Source organism: Schistocerca cancellata, chromosome 9, assembly GCF_023864275.1.
Source record: "Schistocerca cancellata isolate TAMUIC-IGC-003103 chromosome 9, iqSchCanc2.1, whole genome shotgun sequence".
Lineage (NCBI taxonomy): Eukaryota > Metazoa > Arthropoda > Insecta > Orthoptera > Acrididae > Schistocerca > Schistocerca cancellata.
The window spans coordinates 167,473,828-167,489,978 of record NC_064634.1 but is presented as its reverse complement, the minus strand read 5'-3'; the positions used below and the strand labels follow the sequence as shown (position 1 = coordinate 167,489,978).

The following is a 16,151-nucleotide window of genomic DNA, read 5'->3' as shown; positions in this document are numbered from 1 at the left end:
AGGTTTCCGAAAGAAATGCGTTAAATATTAGTAGCAATGATGATATATCGTCACGCAAAACTAGTGGCAGATGTTCGCATCCGCATTCATGCTCGTGTTTTAGGCATCTGACTACGGTATTTTTTTTTTTGTAAAAAAAAGATAGTAATCTTCGAACTTACCTTACAAAGCTGATGCGGAAGCTATGTCGAAGATGCTGAAGGCGACGCTGACCAGAGCCGAATCTTCCTTGCCGAATTCCGTTTCATTGCATTAATTTTGGTTCTTTTGTTTAAATGTCTAATCCGTATAAAAGTTCTTTTTCTGATATATAACTGAACTATTTTGCTATTAAGTTCGGGAAATTTCGCACTTATATGATCTGCTAAGGTTGCCATCACTCTATTACAATGAGAAATATTTTATCCATGAAAAGCAGCAAATATAATTTCTAATTCACGTATTTTAGCAAACCAGTCAGTAGAGGGAGAAATGAGGCCCCCTTTTGCAATAATAGTAATCCAGTCTTGCTTCAGACTTAATTCTGTGTCAACAACACACTGCCCTGCTGTATTTCCCAAAGAACTGTCAACGTTTTTGCACTTGAATGTTATATATCCTGCTAGATATTTTAAAGCAATATCATTCACGTCTTCACTGGTACACACTGAATCACTGATCTCGAAATCTAAGAGCAAGTTTTCGTCATCTGTAGCGACGTCAGATGATTTATCAATTACTCTTATACGTAATTCGCACGAGAGAAAACGTGCAAAATCTTCCTCAGTTTCATCAGCTGGTGTCGGGTAGTTTTCAGAACCAGAATTCTCATTTCTGTCCTCTGAAGTCTAAGCACCAGAAGACAAAGGTATTTCACTTGCACTTCCAGTCAGTATCAATAAACGTATTCTGTTTTTCACCTCGAAAGGAGTGGGATTGTTGTAGAAGATACCAAGGCCACGGATTCTGGAAAAGAAATTTTCCAGACAATCTTAATTAAGTATGGCTGTCAATATATAAGTAGCTCCGGAATTTTTCGTATCATTGTAAAGTCCAAAAAGTGAATTTATTAATATAATGAATCCCTTCTGAAACGGGAGAAGACTGTTTTTTTTTCCTACTCGCATATTAGAACACATTTCAAGAAATCTTTTTAGAGAGTTTACCTGACTTCTGATATTAAACCCGTAACCACTTCTAAGGGGAGCGTTCTCATCTTGAGGGTATCTCGAATTCAGCACATCGAAAACATCGTTCACGAGCTCAATGAAGCCTCCTTCGCGATCTTTATGCAGAACATATCTCACAGCTTGGGCAGTGCGACGTGAAAATATCTGTGCAGCCCTTCGGACATTCTGACGATCACGTCCACTAACGTTAAGATGAACCTCCGATATGCGGTGATTGATCGAAATATCGCCTTTCTGATGTCGAAGAAGATCTTCTATAATCATTATTGTAATCACAGTACCATCAGGCAAAGTGATTCCGTCATCAAGAAAATGATTTCTTAATAACTTAAGCAAATGTGGAATATCAAAAATAACCCAGACTTTTCTGCTATGATCAACAGGGTTTGAAAAGAATGTCTTGGATGTAGACACACCAAGTTGCTTCCACACATTCATATTTTTTGATCCCATGTCACACGTAACAGCTACGATATGGATTCCTGCTGTTTCAACTTCTTTTATGACATTCTGCAACAAATCACTAGACATTGCAACATCAAAGTCATAATACACTGGCTGCTTCCATTTTGAAAACAAGCTGCGAACCATGACGACTTGGACATTGTTGTGTGGTCCGACTACTACATCGTCGGACGAATCGTAAGTCACACGACCGTCAATGCTCATCTCGTCGAAGCTTAGGACACCAATTGCCTCTAATGACGTGAACATTTCTGACCTACCTTTAATTAACTCCAAAACTGGTTTCAAAATACCTGGTTGGCACTTGAACTGTTTCGTTCATGTCTGGAGTGTTGACCTGCAGGGAAAAGGATAATTCTTCCTCCTCAGGTAGGCATATGCTTTAGGAGACAAAGATCTCAATGTGAGAGCATTTGCAATCTCCTCTGAGCACCACTTTACTTGCTTCCTCTTCTTTAACAGGCAACGAATTTGTCTTGGTGTGAAACACAGAGAAAGTGTACTTCTCACATCCGAGCATACACCCTTGTACTTCTTAGTGTGAGACACATTACGTTTTATAGATGTAGCTTGCTTTATAACTTCTTTCATGGACTTAATTCTTTGTTCCAGTCGAACATTTTTAATCTTCAAACTAACCAATTCTTCCTTCAGTGCTTGAATTTCCTGGTCTTTAAGTGAAATTAGCGAATCAGTAAAAACGTCTGTGTTGCTGGATTTGTCCAGCTTATTTTTCTTGGGAGATAAAGTTTTCAATGTTGAGAGAGCTCTTTTTTTACTGTTCTAGTGTCACAGCGACGTTCTCTCTCTGTTAGAACACTACCGGTAACATTCGCGGTGCTGGGACCTGGAACTTCGAATACATTTCCGTGCCAGTTTGGTATTTTTAGAGACGGAATAGCATTATCCTGTAGCAGTTTCCGTGTAGACCTGACAATTCATTCTGCAAGTTTCGTTTGTAATCGCTTTCAAAAAATGTTCAGAACAAACTCTTGCATTATTAACATTAATTTTGTCTGCTCGTTTACAACGAGCAATCCACTTACGCTGTAGTTCAACATTTTTTGGAAAGCGATGATAAATTACGCCTTCAGTCCACTATTACTACATTCAGCAACTGCACAATACGACGTATTTGTACACATAATTCCAAGAACGAAGCTACAAGACTCACGGAACAATTCCTTTCCAACTGAACACTCGGCAGGACTAGAATTACACACAAACTAACATGTAACACGAACTCACATGCACGCCTTCGATAGAAACACTGAGCGGCACCAGTGTAAACAAACTGCAGTAGCTGCCAGGTGACCTCACAGCTCGAGATTCATCATGGCACTCCCGTGCAACAGCTGATAATCATAGACAATGGAACATAAACAACAGTTGCGATCAGTGCTGCCAACTGACTAACCCCCTTTTCCCTTGTTTCACATTGACTTACCTCCTTTTTCCCGTGGACGCTATATTTTTAAACCGCTGTAACTTTGAGACTATCCCCCTGCTTTCCACGAAACAAAAACTGATAAAAGCAGCTTGTTGAAAGCTTTCTGAAACTGTAATAATATAAAATTTCATTTGTTTCACTTAACCCCTTTTTCCCGTGGACCCTTCATATGGATTAAGAAAAATACACTAATATCGCCAAAATCTATTGTAACATGGCTGACCCCGCGTTGCATTGGGACAAAGGCCCCAGAAAAGATGATACATTATGTACACATATATACACACACATATATATTGTACCGATAGACTGACTGAACATCACCCAGTCCAAATCGTTAAGGACAGGAACTTTAAATTTGGAGATGGTGTGGATCTTATTGTAGGTGTCGTTTCAGAATGTATTTTTCGAAATTCCAACCCTAAGGAGGTGAAATAGGGGATGAGGTCTTTTTTTGAAAAATGTAGCTATTAAAGGAATTTTGAAGCTACACCTACGAAAATTGGTATTTGGTTTCTCGATCAGAAATAAAGAAACACATGTTTCAGTATTTTTGGAAATTTAATCCTGTGAGTGTGAAATAATGGGTGAAACATTTATTAAAATATTTATTATTAAAGAACTACTAAAGTATTTTTTAAGCTGAGTCTATGAACATCGGTATTTGCCTTCTCGGTTACAAACAAAAAATACGTGTTTCAGAGTTTTTTTAAATTACTCCCCTAAGGACTTATATAGGGGATGAGGTTTTTTATGAAAACATTTTATTAAAATAGCATTTTAAAGCTACATCTATGGAAATGTTAATTTGACTTCTCAATCAGAAATTAAATAAATACGTGTTTCATTGTTGTTGGAAATTCAACCCCTATGGAGGCTATACAGGGTTACTCTGATTCACTGTCTCATCATCGCCCAACTGAAACCGCTGAGGGTAGAAACTGGAAGTTTGATGAGAGTGTGGATTTTATACTGTAAGATGGGATTTTCAAAATTCCACTACTAAAGGGGTGAAATAGTAAATGAAAGGCTTTTTATAAGAATGTCTCTTTTAAAGGAATTTTGTAGCTAGAACTACGAAAACTGTTATTTGGTTTCTCTGCCAGAAAATTAAAAAAATACGTTTCAGCATTTTTGGAAATTCAACCACAAAGGGGGTAAAATAGTGTGTGAAAGTTTGTTTGAAAATAAATAATTACTAAATAACTACTAAAGTACCTTTAAGGTTACATCTATGAGAATTGGTATTTGACTTTCCGGTCAGAAATTAAAAAAAAGCTATACATGTTTCGTTGTTTTGGAAATTCAGCCCCTAATGGAGTGCAAAAGAGGATGAAAATTATTTCACTCCTCGGTTAGATATAAAGAAATTATCGTTTGTGGTTGAAAGTTGCTATGGAAATATCTCCACAAGAACGCAAAATACACGATTAACGAAATCTTCGGACTCTAGCTACTAGAATAGCGTTTTGGTCAGAAGTAAATTCGGAAACGACCATGCTTATATGGCCTTAATTAGCGTGAAAAGCTTATAAGGCGTTACAATTTGCGAACAACGTAAAAAATTGATTAAAAAAACAGAAATATCTCTGCAGGCCATATAGTCTTCGCGAGCGAACAGCGGGCACTAAGCTAGTGCATACATATATTGTAAAGTGGTCGTGTCATATGGTTTTTGTATGTCGCCTATGTGCGCATCAAAGAGAGAACATGTTACGTTACTTTTAAACAATCTTTGGTCTTGTCGTGGCACAGTCTTTGCATCTTCCTTAGTTGAAGTGTGGTAGGTGATGGACATAATAGTGCTGTGTTGATTTATGATTGTATCTGTTAGATGAAGGAAGATTTATTGTAAAGGACAGCAAGGATGAGTAAGAAGAACAAATTAGAAAGTGAAGAGAATATAAAATCTGAATAATGTTATGTTTCGAAGACGATGAGTTTGAGGTAAGATTGCATCATTGCGGAGCTAGGAATGATTATTCTCAGCTAGTTAACTTGCTCAGAGCTGAGAGAGCGATCAGCCCCTCATCGCTGAGTCGTGCATTAACATTTTAATTGATTAAGCTGTTTGATTTTTATAGAAGTTCTCTGTTAACATTGTACCCTTGTCAAATCGTTGTTCGCTTTAAGCATGGTATTAGTCAGACCTATGTTTTGTGTGAAATTCACGTGAAATTTTACTCTGTCTTTTTGAAAACATACTTCATTTTAAAATCTTGTCTTGTAATATCATTTCATACAAATAGTTACTCGCCCCATCCCACTGTTTGGCACTATGCGTTACCACATGTAATAGTATGTGCATGTATTTCGAATCAGAGACCTAGCTTTGCCGCTGCCTGCTTACTGATTGCTGTTGGGTTTTCGCGAAACAATGTTGTCAAGACGCGAGGTAACTGGAAATTTTGATTAGGGTCAGATAATTGTTGTACTTCAGTTGCGCATTTAACATAAATACAAGATGGATTCAGATCAGTTGCACTTCAGTTCATATTAGGTTCTGTTTAGTCAAAGATTAGCATACGAGTTTATGTTGGGTAACAGTTTGTGGGGACAGTTTCTGATAATAAGTAGACTTTTGTAGAGAGCAAGGTAAAGTTATGCTAAATTCGGTATAGAAACAAAATTTAGTGGGGAGGCTACATATGTCGACCTTTCTGCCAAAAAGTTCGTTATTTCTTGAAACCAAAAATACCACTAATTTTACTGATGTACTTTTTTCAGCCAATTCATTTAAAGTTATGGGTTCAATCTGTGAAATTTGGTGTCGTGTGACGATTATCGATTACTTCGTTGCGTAAGCATTTAGCATAATAGTACAGTTTCTGTGTGGATTTCTTTCATTGTTGGGTATATTTGCGTGCACAATAGTGCAGTTCTGTTTGTTTGATCATTGTAGCAGTTCTGTTTCTCCTAGAAATAGTGTTTCATCATGAGTAGTACAGCAGAAATCAATATGAGAGTTCGTCGTAGCTCTAGACAATAGATGGTGTTGCAAAATGATTCGGTACAGTATGAGATACACCACCTTGAGCGATTAGTGAACCCGAGCAGTTTACATAAGACTGCAAGACATTGCGCGGATCCACAATTATCAACCAGTTCAGCGAATAAGAATGAAACAGAACAAACGATGGGTAATGAACATGTGAATTCTGACGTTGAGACTGTCTGCGGTAAGTCGCCACAGTCGTACAACTGGTAATAGACACATGAGAATCAGGTTTTGCGTCAGCGTCCTGTGAACGAACACAACGCACATCACCTTCATTGGACAGTTACACAGAACCACACTGCGCGAATCCGACAAATGTTCTAGGACAATCCGTTCAAAATTGACATCTGAGGTCATCAGTCCCCTAGTCTCAGAACTACGTAAACCTAACTAACCTAAGGTCGTCACACACATCCATGCCCGAGGCAGCATTCGAACCTGCGACCGTAGCAGCCGCGTGGTTCCGGACTGAAGCGCCCAGAACCGCTCGGCCACAACGGCCGGCGACCAATTCATCAGATGCTTAAAGAAACACAAGATGAGAATAGGAAATAACTTAGGGAAGAAATTAAAAATGATCTTGAACCAATAATCAGCAGTTTTGCAACTGGATTACGTTACCTTGAAATAGAACAATGAGAAGGACTAATTGTTACCTAAAATCAACACTGTAGTTCCGAGAGCGATAGTTACACAGATAAAACCTGTACCACGGCCTGCTCTTTCCCCAGATATGTCACCTCTGGACTTTTCTGTGCGGGGAGGGATGCGCAACCTTGTTTACGCAACCCCTGTTGCATCAGAAGAGGATCTGGTTGCCCGGATAGTAGCAGCAGCAGGAACAATTCAGGAAAATCCTGGGATTTTTGCCCGTGTCAGACAGAACATGATCCGACGATGTGTTTATGTGTCAATGGAGGCATTTTTTATAATCTACTGTAATTGGAACTGGGTTGTATTAATGTGTTGTCTCTTGGTCATAAAAAATGGAAAAGTGTTTGTTGGTTTAATTAATTTGCCGCCAGAGAAATCCTCTACTGGTTTAAATACTCCTCACAGGAAAAAATGACATTAGTGAAAAATATTTGTTTTGATGTCCCCTACAACCTCCCAGAGTTTGTCGGTTTAAATACTTTTCACCCTGTACTTTCTAGTGACGATCATAAACAATATAGGTGGTCAATGAGACCTTTGTACCACTAACCGTCGCAACAGCCATGCTTATTTAACTGTTTTATTGTTCCATTAGATCTATTTTCTCTATACAATTGGTCGCATTTTAAACGCCTTCTGAAGTTGTCATGTTTTGAATGATTACAAAGTTGGGTCTCAGCATAGTAATAGAACTAATATTATTAAATTCTTCATTTGTGTGCCCATATAGTCCGTAGTTGCTTTACAGTTCTTGAGGCGTATTTTTGTTCTGCCGTTGCAACTACAAAAATGCATAATTTTTTCACGAGACGCGTTTCGCTTTACTGAGGTAAAGCATCATCAGTTGTCTGTAATCAAGTTACTTAATTCTAATTTGCTTTAAGATCGAAAACAGTTCGTTAAGAATATTGATTTGTACTTACGGTGATTTTCGCTTGATTTCTCTCTTACGTCAGGAAATGCGAGGAATCAAGCGAAAATCATCGTAAGTACAAATCAACTTATTTTTAACAAACTATTTTTAATCTTAAAGCAAATCAAAATTTAAATAACATAATTACAGATCACCGATGATGCTTTACCTCAATCAAGCGAAACGCGTCTGGTGAAAAAAAAATCACCCATTTTTGTAGTTGCAATGGCAGAACAAAAATACCCTCAAGAATTATTATATTATCGTATAACTATTATTATCGTATCATTATCATGATATTATCGTATAATATTACCATCATATATTATTATTATTAGATTATTATTGTGTTATTATTGAGGAGGAGGAGGATAATGTTAATATTTTCGTGAACGCAGAAATTCATCTCTAGACATTTGCCTACGGCGAGCCGAATCAGTCCAGGAAGTACGCTTAGTGTCGTCTATGAATAATCATGCTTCGCTACTACCACAGACAACGCAGGGGAGAAAGCTGCTACAGAACTGCCAAAGGACCAAGGAACAACGATGCTGAGTAATATCCATTTTGCGTCACTTTTCGGATCCTTTCCGTCTGGAATGAAGTGAAAACACAGCAAGAAACGCGTGGTCAGACACTGTGTCATACTGGGAGTTCTACATCAATTATCCAACGTCCATACAGAGTGTCGCTGGCTAAACGAGGGGAATCCGGGAAAAGTGGGAAATATGCTGCAAGACAACATCTTGAGCCTTCAGGCAATCCTTGGTCTTTATGAAGGTGGATGGAATAGGTGTTTCTGAGACGACTACCACTGAGTTTAGAAAAATCACGAAGAAAGATGTCTATCCATTACCATATATAAATGACATCCTGGACTGCTTGAAAGGATCAAAGTATTTCTCAAATATTCATATGCAAGCAGGCTATTGGCAAATCGAAGTTAATGAGGCTGAGTGGAAAACTACTACCTTCATAACTCCTGACAGGTTATATGTGGGTTCAAAGGTATACCATTTGAACTGTAAGGTGCTCCAGCCACCTCTGAAGGTATGATGGGCAATGTATTTCGACACCTTAATCAGACGACATTTTTTCTGTCTGGATGACACTGCCGTTTCCTGAATAACATCTAAGCCGCATGACAATCATATTTTAATGTGTTCAATTCGAAAATATGTCGCTTTATTGTCCAACAAATAAAAATCTTGGAGTACCCAGTAAATGACGATGTAGTTCGTCCCAATACAAAGAAAATAGGAGTAGTCAGACTTTACGACTCTTCGGCACATTCACGAGATGAGAAGTTTTCTTAGAATGTGCTCGTACTACTGATGATTCATGAAGCACTTTTGTACCAAAGTCCTTCCTTTGCAGGAACTACTGCAGAAAGATGCCATATTTATCTGGAACAAGGTGCAAGAAATGTGTTTTCTTGACCTTAGGCGGTCCGTAATATCTCTAGCTGAGACCGAACTTCATACCGACAGGGATAGAGGCAGTTTGATACAAATTCAAGTGCTCTAAAGGTAATAGATTATGTTTCCAGAGCACTCTCAAAGGTTATTCTATGAACTATTCTGCAACCGAGGAAGAGTGCCTTAATGATGTTTGAGCCATCAACAACTTCTGGTCGAATTCGTTTGGCAAAACATTCACTGATGTGGCAGTCACCATTCTCCATGCTAGCTGTCTAGCCTGAAGGATCTGTTATGTCGACTAATGAGATGAGCAGTGAGGCTTCAAGAGTAATGAATAAAAATGGTGTACGAAAACGGGGGAAAAGAAAAGAATGCTGACTGCCTTTCAAGGAACTGTTCAACAGAATACAGCGGCATTGCAGCAGAAATCTCACTCATCACAGTATAAATGACATTTCTGCCGAAGAGAGGGAAGATTCAGCATTGCTGAAAGTCCGAGAACCTTTAGGAATGAGGAACCAACTAAAGGAGGATTCCGACTAGTAAACGGAACATTGCATAAGGGGAACTATGATCCGATGGAACGGAAATGAATGCTCGTCATCCCAGCTAATCTGCAACCAGCGATCCTGAAGAATTTTCACGCCGCTCCGAAATCTGGTCAGCTGAGTTTTGTGAAGACTCTAGACTGAATCAGACGCAAGTATCACCAACCAAGTCTCTGTCTATCGTTTAGACATTATATCGATCACAGTAAAGAGTGTCTGGGATGGAAGCATGTACCGCAGTTAACTCTGTGGCATCTTGTAGTGCCATTCATTGGCGAGCATTACGCTGGTGAAAAATGGCATCATGATGCTGTCACACAGATGTAATACATGGGATGTAGAATGTCTGTGAGGTACTGCTGTGCAGTCATTCACTATTACCCATGACCTGAAGCAATAACTGAGTGGTCTCCACACCATGACTCCAGGATTGACACCGCTGTGCTTCTGCAGAACACTGGAAGGATTGGACCTCTCCACAGTATTTGTCGACGACGCATTCGAGGTCATGCAGAGCTGCGATTAATCTCTGAACACAATGTGATGACATTCCGCACCAGTACATGCGTTCTGGTCACGACACCACTCCAGGTGCAGCATTCTGTGTTGTGATGTTAACAGCAACCTACACATGGACAGTAAGTCCCTAGACTGATTGCTGCAAGTATCTGACGAATGAGGTGGGGTGGCACAGAGTGGTGCAGAAGTCCATTACTTATTCTTGGATGTCAAACGCCTATTTTAAGGTATTAAAATGTGGTCGGTGCCCAATACGGCGATCATTCCTTCTGGTGATCAAACTTGGTCGAATGTAACCTTGACAATGAGTATGCCTACTCTGACGTTGCCATGCAATCCTACATCGGGCCACTGTTCACATCTGGATTGCCCAAAAGTCTGCACATTGCACGTCAGATCACCGAAGTTAAGTGCTGTCGGGCGTGGCCGGCACTTGGATGGATGTCCATCTGGGTCGCCATGTGCTGTTGCCATTTTTCGGGGTGCACTCAGGCTCGTGGTGCCAACTGAGGAGCTACTCGACCGAATAGTAGCGGCTCCGGTCAAAGAAAACCATCACAGCTACCAGGAGCGCGGTGTGCTGACCACACGCCCCTCCTATCCGCATCCTCAGCTGAGGATGGCGCGGCAGTAGGATGGTCCCGATGGGCTACTTGTAGCCTGAAGACGGAGTGCTGAATATTGCACGATTCGACCAGCCAGCCCAAAAAAAATCCATAATAAGGCAACTTTCAAATTCTGTCAGTTGTTTGCTGTCAGACACGAGTACGTGGTATATCCATGTTCTTCACAGCGATCACTCAACGTCTAACGCTATTCTTGCCCCTTATCCTAAGAGGCCTGGAAACGAAACTAAACACGAACCACGCTAATGCATTCCGATGACCAACTTACCTGTCATAGAAATCATTTACAAACTCACTAATAACGTGTGCATGTACGAAGATAAATTGGCATCCAACAGGGTATTCTGAGGCTTTTCTTTTCTTTTGTCAGGTCTTGTGTTATAAATGACAGACTTTTACACGAAAATAACGGATCCAATGGTCGACACTGCCTATAATTTTTAGCGCCATCAATGTTTTGGGTCAATGGATGGACATGCCTTTGAATCCCACACACCTTCCAGTGACATGTATTTCAACGTTTCTTTTTGGAAAGTTACAGCAGTCAAGACATTATATTACTCACCGCTCATGGTGTTGTCGAGGAAAGTCATTTCCATCACTGCAGCATAGGTGAGCTGTCCTCCGTGCTTCGCCGTCACCATCTGGATCTCCTGGCGCAGTTTTTCTTGGACATCTTGATGGAAGGCCAGCTCATAAAGCGCAAACGTCAGAACCGAAGATGTCGTGTCGAATCCCCCCTCCAAGAAGATCATTATGTTTGAAACTGCTTTTATGACATCCATAACTAAAAAGGAAAGAGAGAATGATGAAAAAGTATGTTTTGGTGACGTAATCTGTCTTGCAGTAATACATCTACACTGTCCGGATCACTTCTTTTACCAACTACCGTTTTTAATTAGCGCTGCCGATGATCTTCGGGTCTAGATGCAATAGAAAAACGAGGCAACAATAGAAATTACAGAAGTGTGATATTACAAATACTACTACCAGGGGCTGCTCAATTAATAGCAAGATATTATGAGACCCACACGTACCTGGCGCTGTAAAGTGTAGTTTGTCAACAAACTGCAAATACAAAAGTTGTGAGTGGGATAAACAAAATTCGTATGGTCACGTGACCTGTACATATGGCATAGGCTGGTGTATTAAAATAGCGTGAAAGAGATTTCATCATACAATAAAATAAATAACGAAATCAAGAATATCAGGGCAATTTTCGAAAGGGAAGATCCTGTATCGAACAGATGTTTAACTTAAAACCAATAATATCCCACAGAATGCTAACCAGCAAACCACAATTCATAGGAACATAAATAGGTAACATAGAGAGAGTAGGTCAGTTTAAATACCTTGAAAAAACTATTCAATCAAATGGACCAGAAAAATTTGCAATAGACGTATGAGTTACAAAGAGCATACAGTTTGACCAACAATATTTATAACAAAAAACACAAATTTAGAAAAAGATGCTAAAATAGTATGCCACAGTGGTATGGGTGAGCCTGTGCAACGACCTATAAGCTGGACAGAATAAGGATACTTTAAAGACGAATTATTAAAAAAATGATGGGTTCAATACAAACTGCAGGTGGTTTTAAAATGACGCATAATGATATCTATAAAAGTAGAAAAAATATCAGAAGTAATGTCTAAATGAAGATTAATCTCTTTTGGACAACTCTACCGAATGAATGAGAACCGGTTAACGAAACAAATATTCGCGTTTTTCTGGAAGAAGGAATCTACAATAGCATGGATTACAGAAATAAAGAAAAACTGGAAAGAAAGAACATCAAAGAATCGATAATAACAGGAAGAAACATTTTAAAGACTGAAACACTAAATTTATAAGGCTTGCAGTGTAGAAGAAATAAGAAACCGGGTGCAAAAAGAAGAGAAGAAAGGAAAGACAACATAGTACAAAATGAGAATATTGGTATAACAGGAAACAACTACAAAGAAAGGAGTGTAACTGAGACTGTTACGTGATCCTATTAAGTCAATACGAAAAAAACCCTAAATTAGGAATTAAGTACACGATAATGCAATGCATTTCAGTATATACGATATATGACAAAGATAAAATACAGATTTAAAAAGCAATCACAGAGTATAGTGTGAATCTTACATTTACGTTCTTGTTTGTACATTTGAAATACTGTGAAAATATCACAAACGTAGCTTATCGCATAGTTTGAGTCTTCTGTCTGCTGACCTTTAAGAACTGTCATTCATTTTGAGGAATGGGAATAAAAATATTCTGAGGAACTTTCTGGAAATTAAAAAAAAAACAGGTAAGGAAAGGAGGCCATATAGTTACAAAAACAACTGTAGTATTGCCCAAAGCTGTAGTTAATTTTATAGCTATGTTACCTCTTTCCCTGGCCCGTTTTTTAACTTCCACTAAAGGTCCTCAGTATATTTTTATTCTCCTTCATTACAATGAAGACCAGTTCTTAAAGTTGTTTTTTAACAGACGGAAGACTGAAACTATGTTGATTCATGTCTTGATGCAGCTGACAGAAGTGATCCTCTCCCTCTTCTTTTCTTTCTCCCCCTTTCCACAGTCAGTTTACCTATATGGATTGGATGAGTTTGTTAATTTTGTGCTTGTCGTTGTGGTCTTCAGTCCTGAGACTGGTTTGATGCAGCTCTCCATGTTACCCTATCCTGTGTAAGTTTCTTCATCTCCCAGTACTTACTGCTACCTACATCCTTCTGAATCTGCTTAGTGTATTCATCTCTTGGTCTCCCTCTACGATTTTTACCCCCCACACTGCCCTCCAATGCTAAATTTGTGATCCCTTGATGCCTCAGAACATGTCCTACCAACCGGTCCCTTCTTCTCGTCACGTTGTGCCACAAACTCCTCTTCTCCCCAATCCTGTTCAATACCTCCTCATTAGTTATGTGATCTACCCATCTAATCTTCAGCATTCTTCTGTAGCACCACATTTCGAAAGCTTCTATTCTCTTCCTGTCCAAACTATTTATCGTCCATGTTTCACTTCCATACATGGCTACACTCCATATAAATACTTTCAGAAACGACTTCCTGACACTTAAATGCATACTCGATGTTAACAAATTTCTCTTCTTCAGAAACGCTTTCCTTGCCATTGCCAGTCTACATTTTATATCTTCTCTACTTCGACCATCATCAGTTATTTTGCTCCCCAAATAGCAAAACTCCTTTACTACTTTAAGTGTCTCATTTCCTAATCTAATTCCCTCAGCATCACCCGACATAATTCGACTACATTCCATTATCCTCGTTTTGCTTTTGTTGATGTTCATCTTATATCCTCCTTTCAAGACACTATCCATTCCGTTCAACTGCTCTTCCAAGTCCTTTGCTGTCGCTGACAGTATTACAATGTCATCGGCGAACCTCAAAGTTTTTATTTCTTCTCCATGAATTTTAATACCTAATCCGAATTTTTCTTTTGTTTCCTTTACTGCTTGCTCAATATGCAGATTGAATAACATTGGGGAGAGGCTACAACCCTGTCTCACTCCCTTCCCAACCACTGCTTCCCCTTCATGTCCCTCGACTCTTATAACTGCCATCTGGTTTCTGTACAAATTGTAAATAGCCTTTCGCTCCCTGTATTTTACCCCTGCCATCTTTAGAATTTGGAAGAGATTATTCCAGTCAACATTGTCAAAAGCTTTCTCTAAGTCTACAAATGCTAGAAACGTAGGTTTGCCTTTCCTTAATCTTTCTTCTGAGATAAGTCGTAAGGTCAGTATTGCCTCACGTGTTCCAGTATTTCTACGGAATCCAAACTGATCTTCCCCGATGTCGGCTTCTACCAGTTTTTCCATTAGTCTGTAAAGAATTCGTGTTAGTATTTTGCAGCTGTGACTTATTAAACTGATAGCTTGGTAATTTTCACATCTGTCAACACCTGCTTTCTTTGGGATTGGAATTATTATATTCTTCTTGAAGTCTGAGGGTACTTCGCCTGTCTCATACATCTTCCTCACCAGATGGTAGAGTTTTGTCAGGACTGGCTCTCCCAAGGCCGTCAGTAGTTCTAATGGAATGTTGTCTACTCCCGGGGTCTTGTTTCGGCTCAGGTCTTTCAGTGCTCTGTCAAACTCTTCACGCAGTATCGTATCTCCCATTTAATCTTCATCTACATTCTCTTCCATTTCTATAATATTGTCCTCAAGTACATCGCCCTTGTATAGACCCTCTATATACTCCTTCCATCTTTCTGCTTTCCCTTCTTTGCTGAGAACTGGGTTTCCATCTGAGCTCTTGATATTCATACAAGTGGTTCTCTTTTCTCCAAAGGTCTCTTTAATTTTCCTGTAGGCAGTATCTATCTTACCCCTAGTGAGATAAGCCTCTACATCCTTACATTTATCCTCTAGCCATCCCTGCTCAGCCATTTTGCACTATCTGTCGATCTCATTTTTGAGACGTTTGTATTCCTGTTAGCGTACTTCATTACTGCATTTTTATATTTTCTCCTTTCATCAATTGAATTCAATATTTCTTCAGTTACCCAAGGATTTCTACTAGCCCTCGTCTTTTTACCTACTTGATCTTCTGCTGCCTTCACTACTTCATCCCTCAGAGCTACCCATTCTTCTTCTACTGTACTTCTTTCCGCCACTGCTGTCAATTGTTCCCTTATGCTCTCCCTGAAGCTCTGTACAACCTCTGGCTTAGTCAGTTTATCCAGGTCCCATCTCCTTAAATTCCCACCTTTTTGCAGTTTCTTCGATTTTAATCTGCAGTTCATAACCAATAGATTTGGTCAGAGTCCACATCTGTCCCTGGAAATGTCTTACAATTTAAAACCTGGTTCCTAAATCTCTGTTTTACCATTATATAATCTATCTGATACCATTTAGTATCTCCGGGATTCTTCCATGTATACAACCTTCTTTTATGATTCTTGAATCAAGTGTTAGCTATGATTAAGTTATGCTCTGTGCAAAATTCTACCAGGCGGCTTCCTCTTTCATTTCTTAGCCCCAATCCATATTCACCTACTATGTTTCCTTCTCTCCCTTTTCCTACACTCGAATTCCAGTCACCCATGACTATTAAATTTTCGTCTCCCTTCACTATCTGAATAATTTCTTTTATCTCATCATACATTTCATCAATTTCTTCATCATCTGCAGAGCTAGTTGGCCTATAAACTTGTACTACTGTAGTAGGCGTGGGCTTCGTGTCTATCGTGGCCACAATAATGCGTTCACTATGCTGTTTGTAGTAGCTTACCCGCACACCTATTTTTTTATTCATTATTAAACCCACTCCTGCATTACCTCTATTTGATTTTGTATTTATAACCCTGTATTCACCTGACCAAAAGTCTTGTTCCTCCTGCCACCGAACTTCACTAACTCCCACTATATCTA

The 16,151-nt window shown here is 39.2% G+C and overlaps 1 protein-coding gene across 1 annotated transcript in view; it reads right to left on the bottom strand.

The window, feature by feature from the left end:
- The window catches only part of LOC126101261 (cytochrome P450 6l1-like), a 90,489-nt gene that overhangs the window by 29,792 nt on the left and 44,546 nt on the right, over nt 1–16,151 (bottom strand). The window contains exon 4 of the mRNA XM_049911948.1: nt 11,329–11,550. Within this exon, the coding sequence (XP_049767905.1) occupies nt 11,329–11,550 (222 nt within the window). The remainder of the gene's footprint in view (nt 1–11,328; nt 11,551–16,151) is intronic.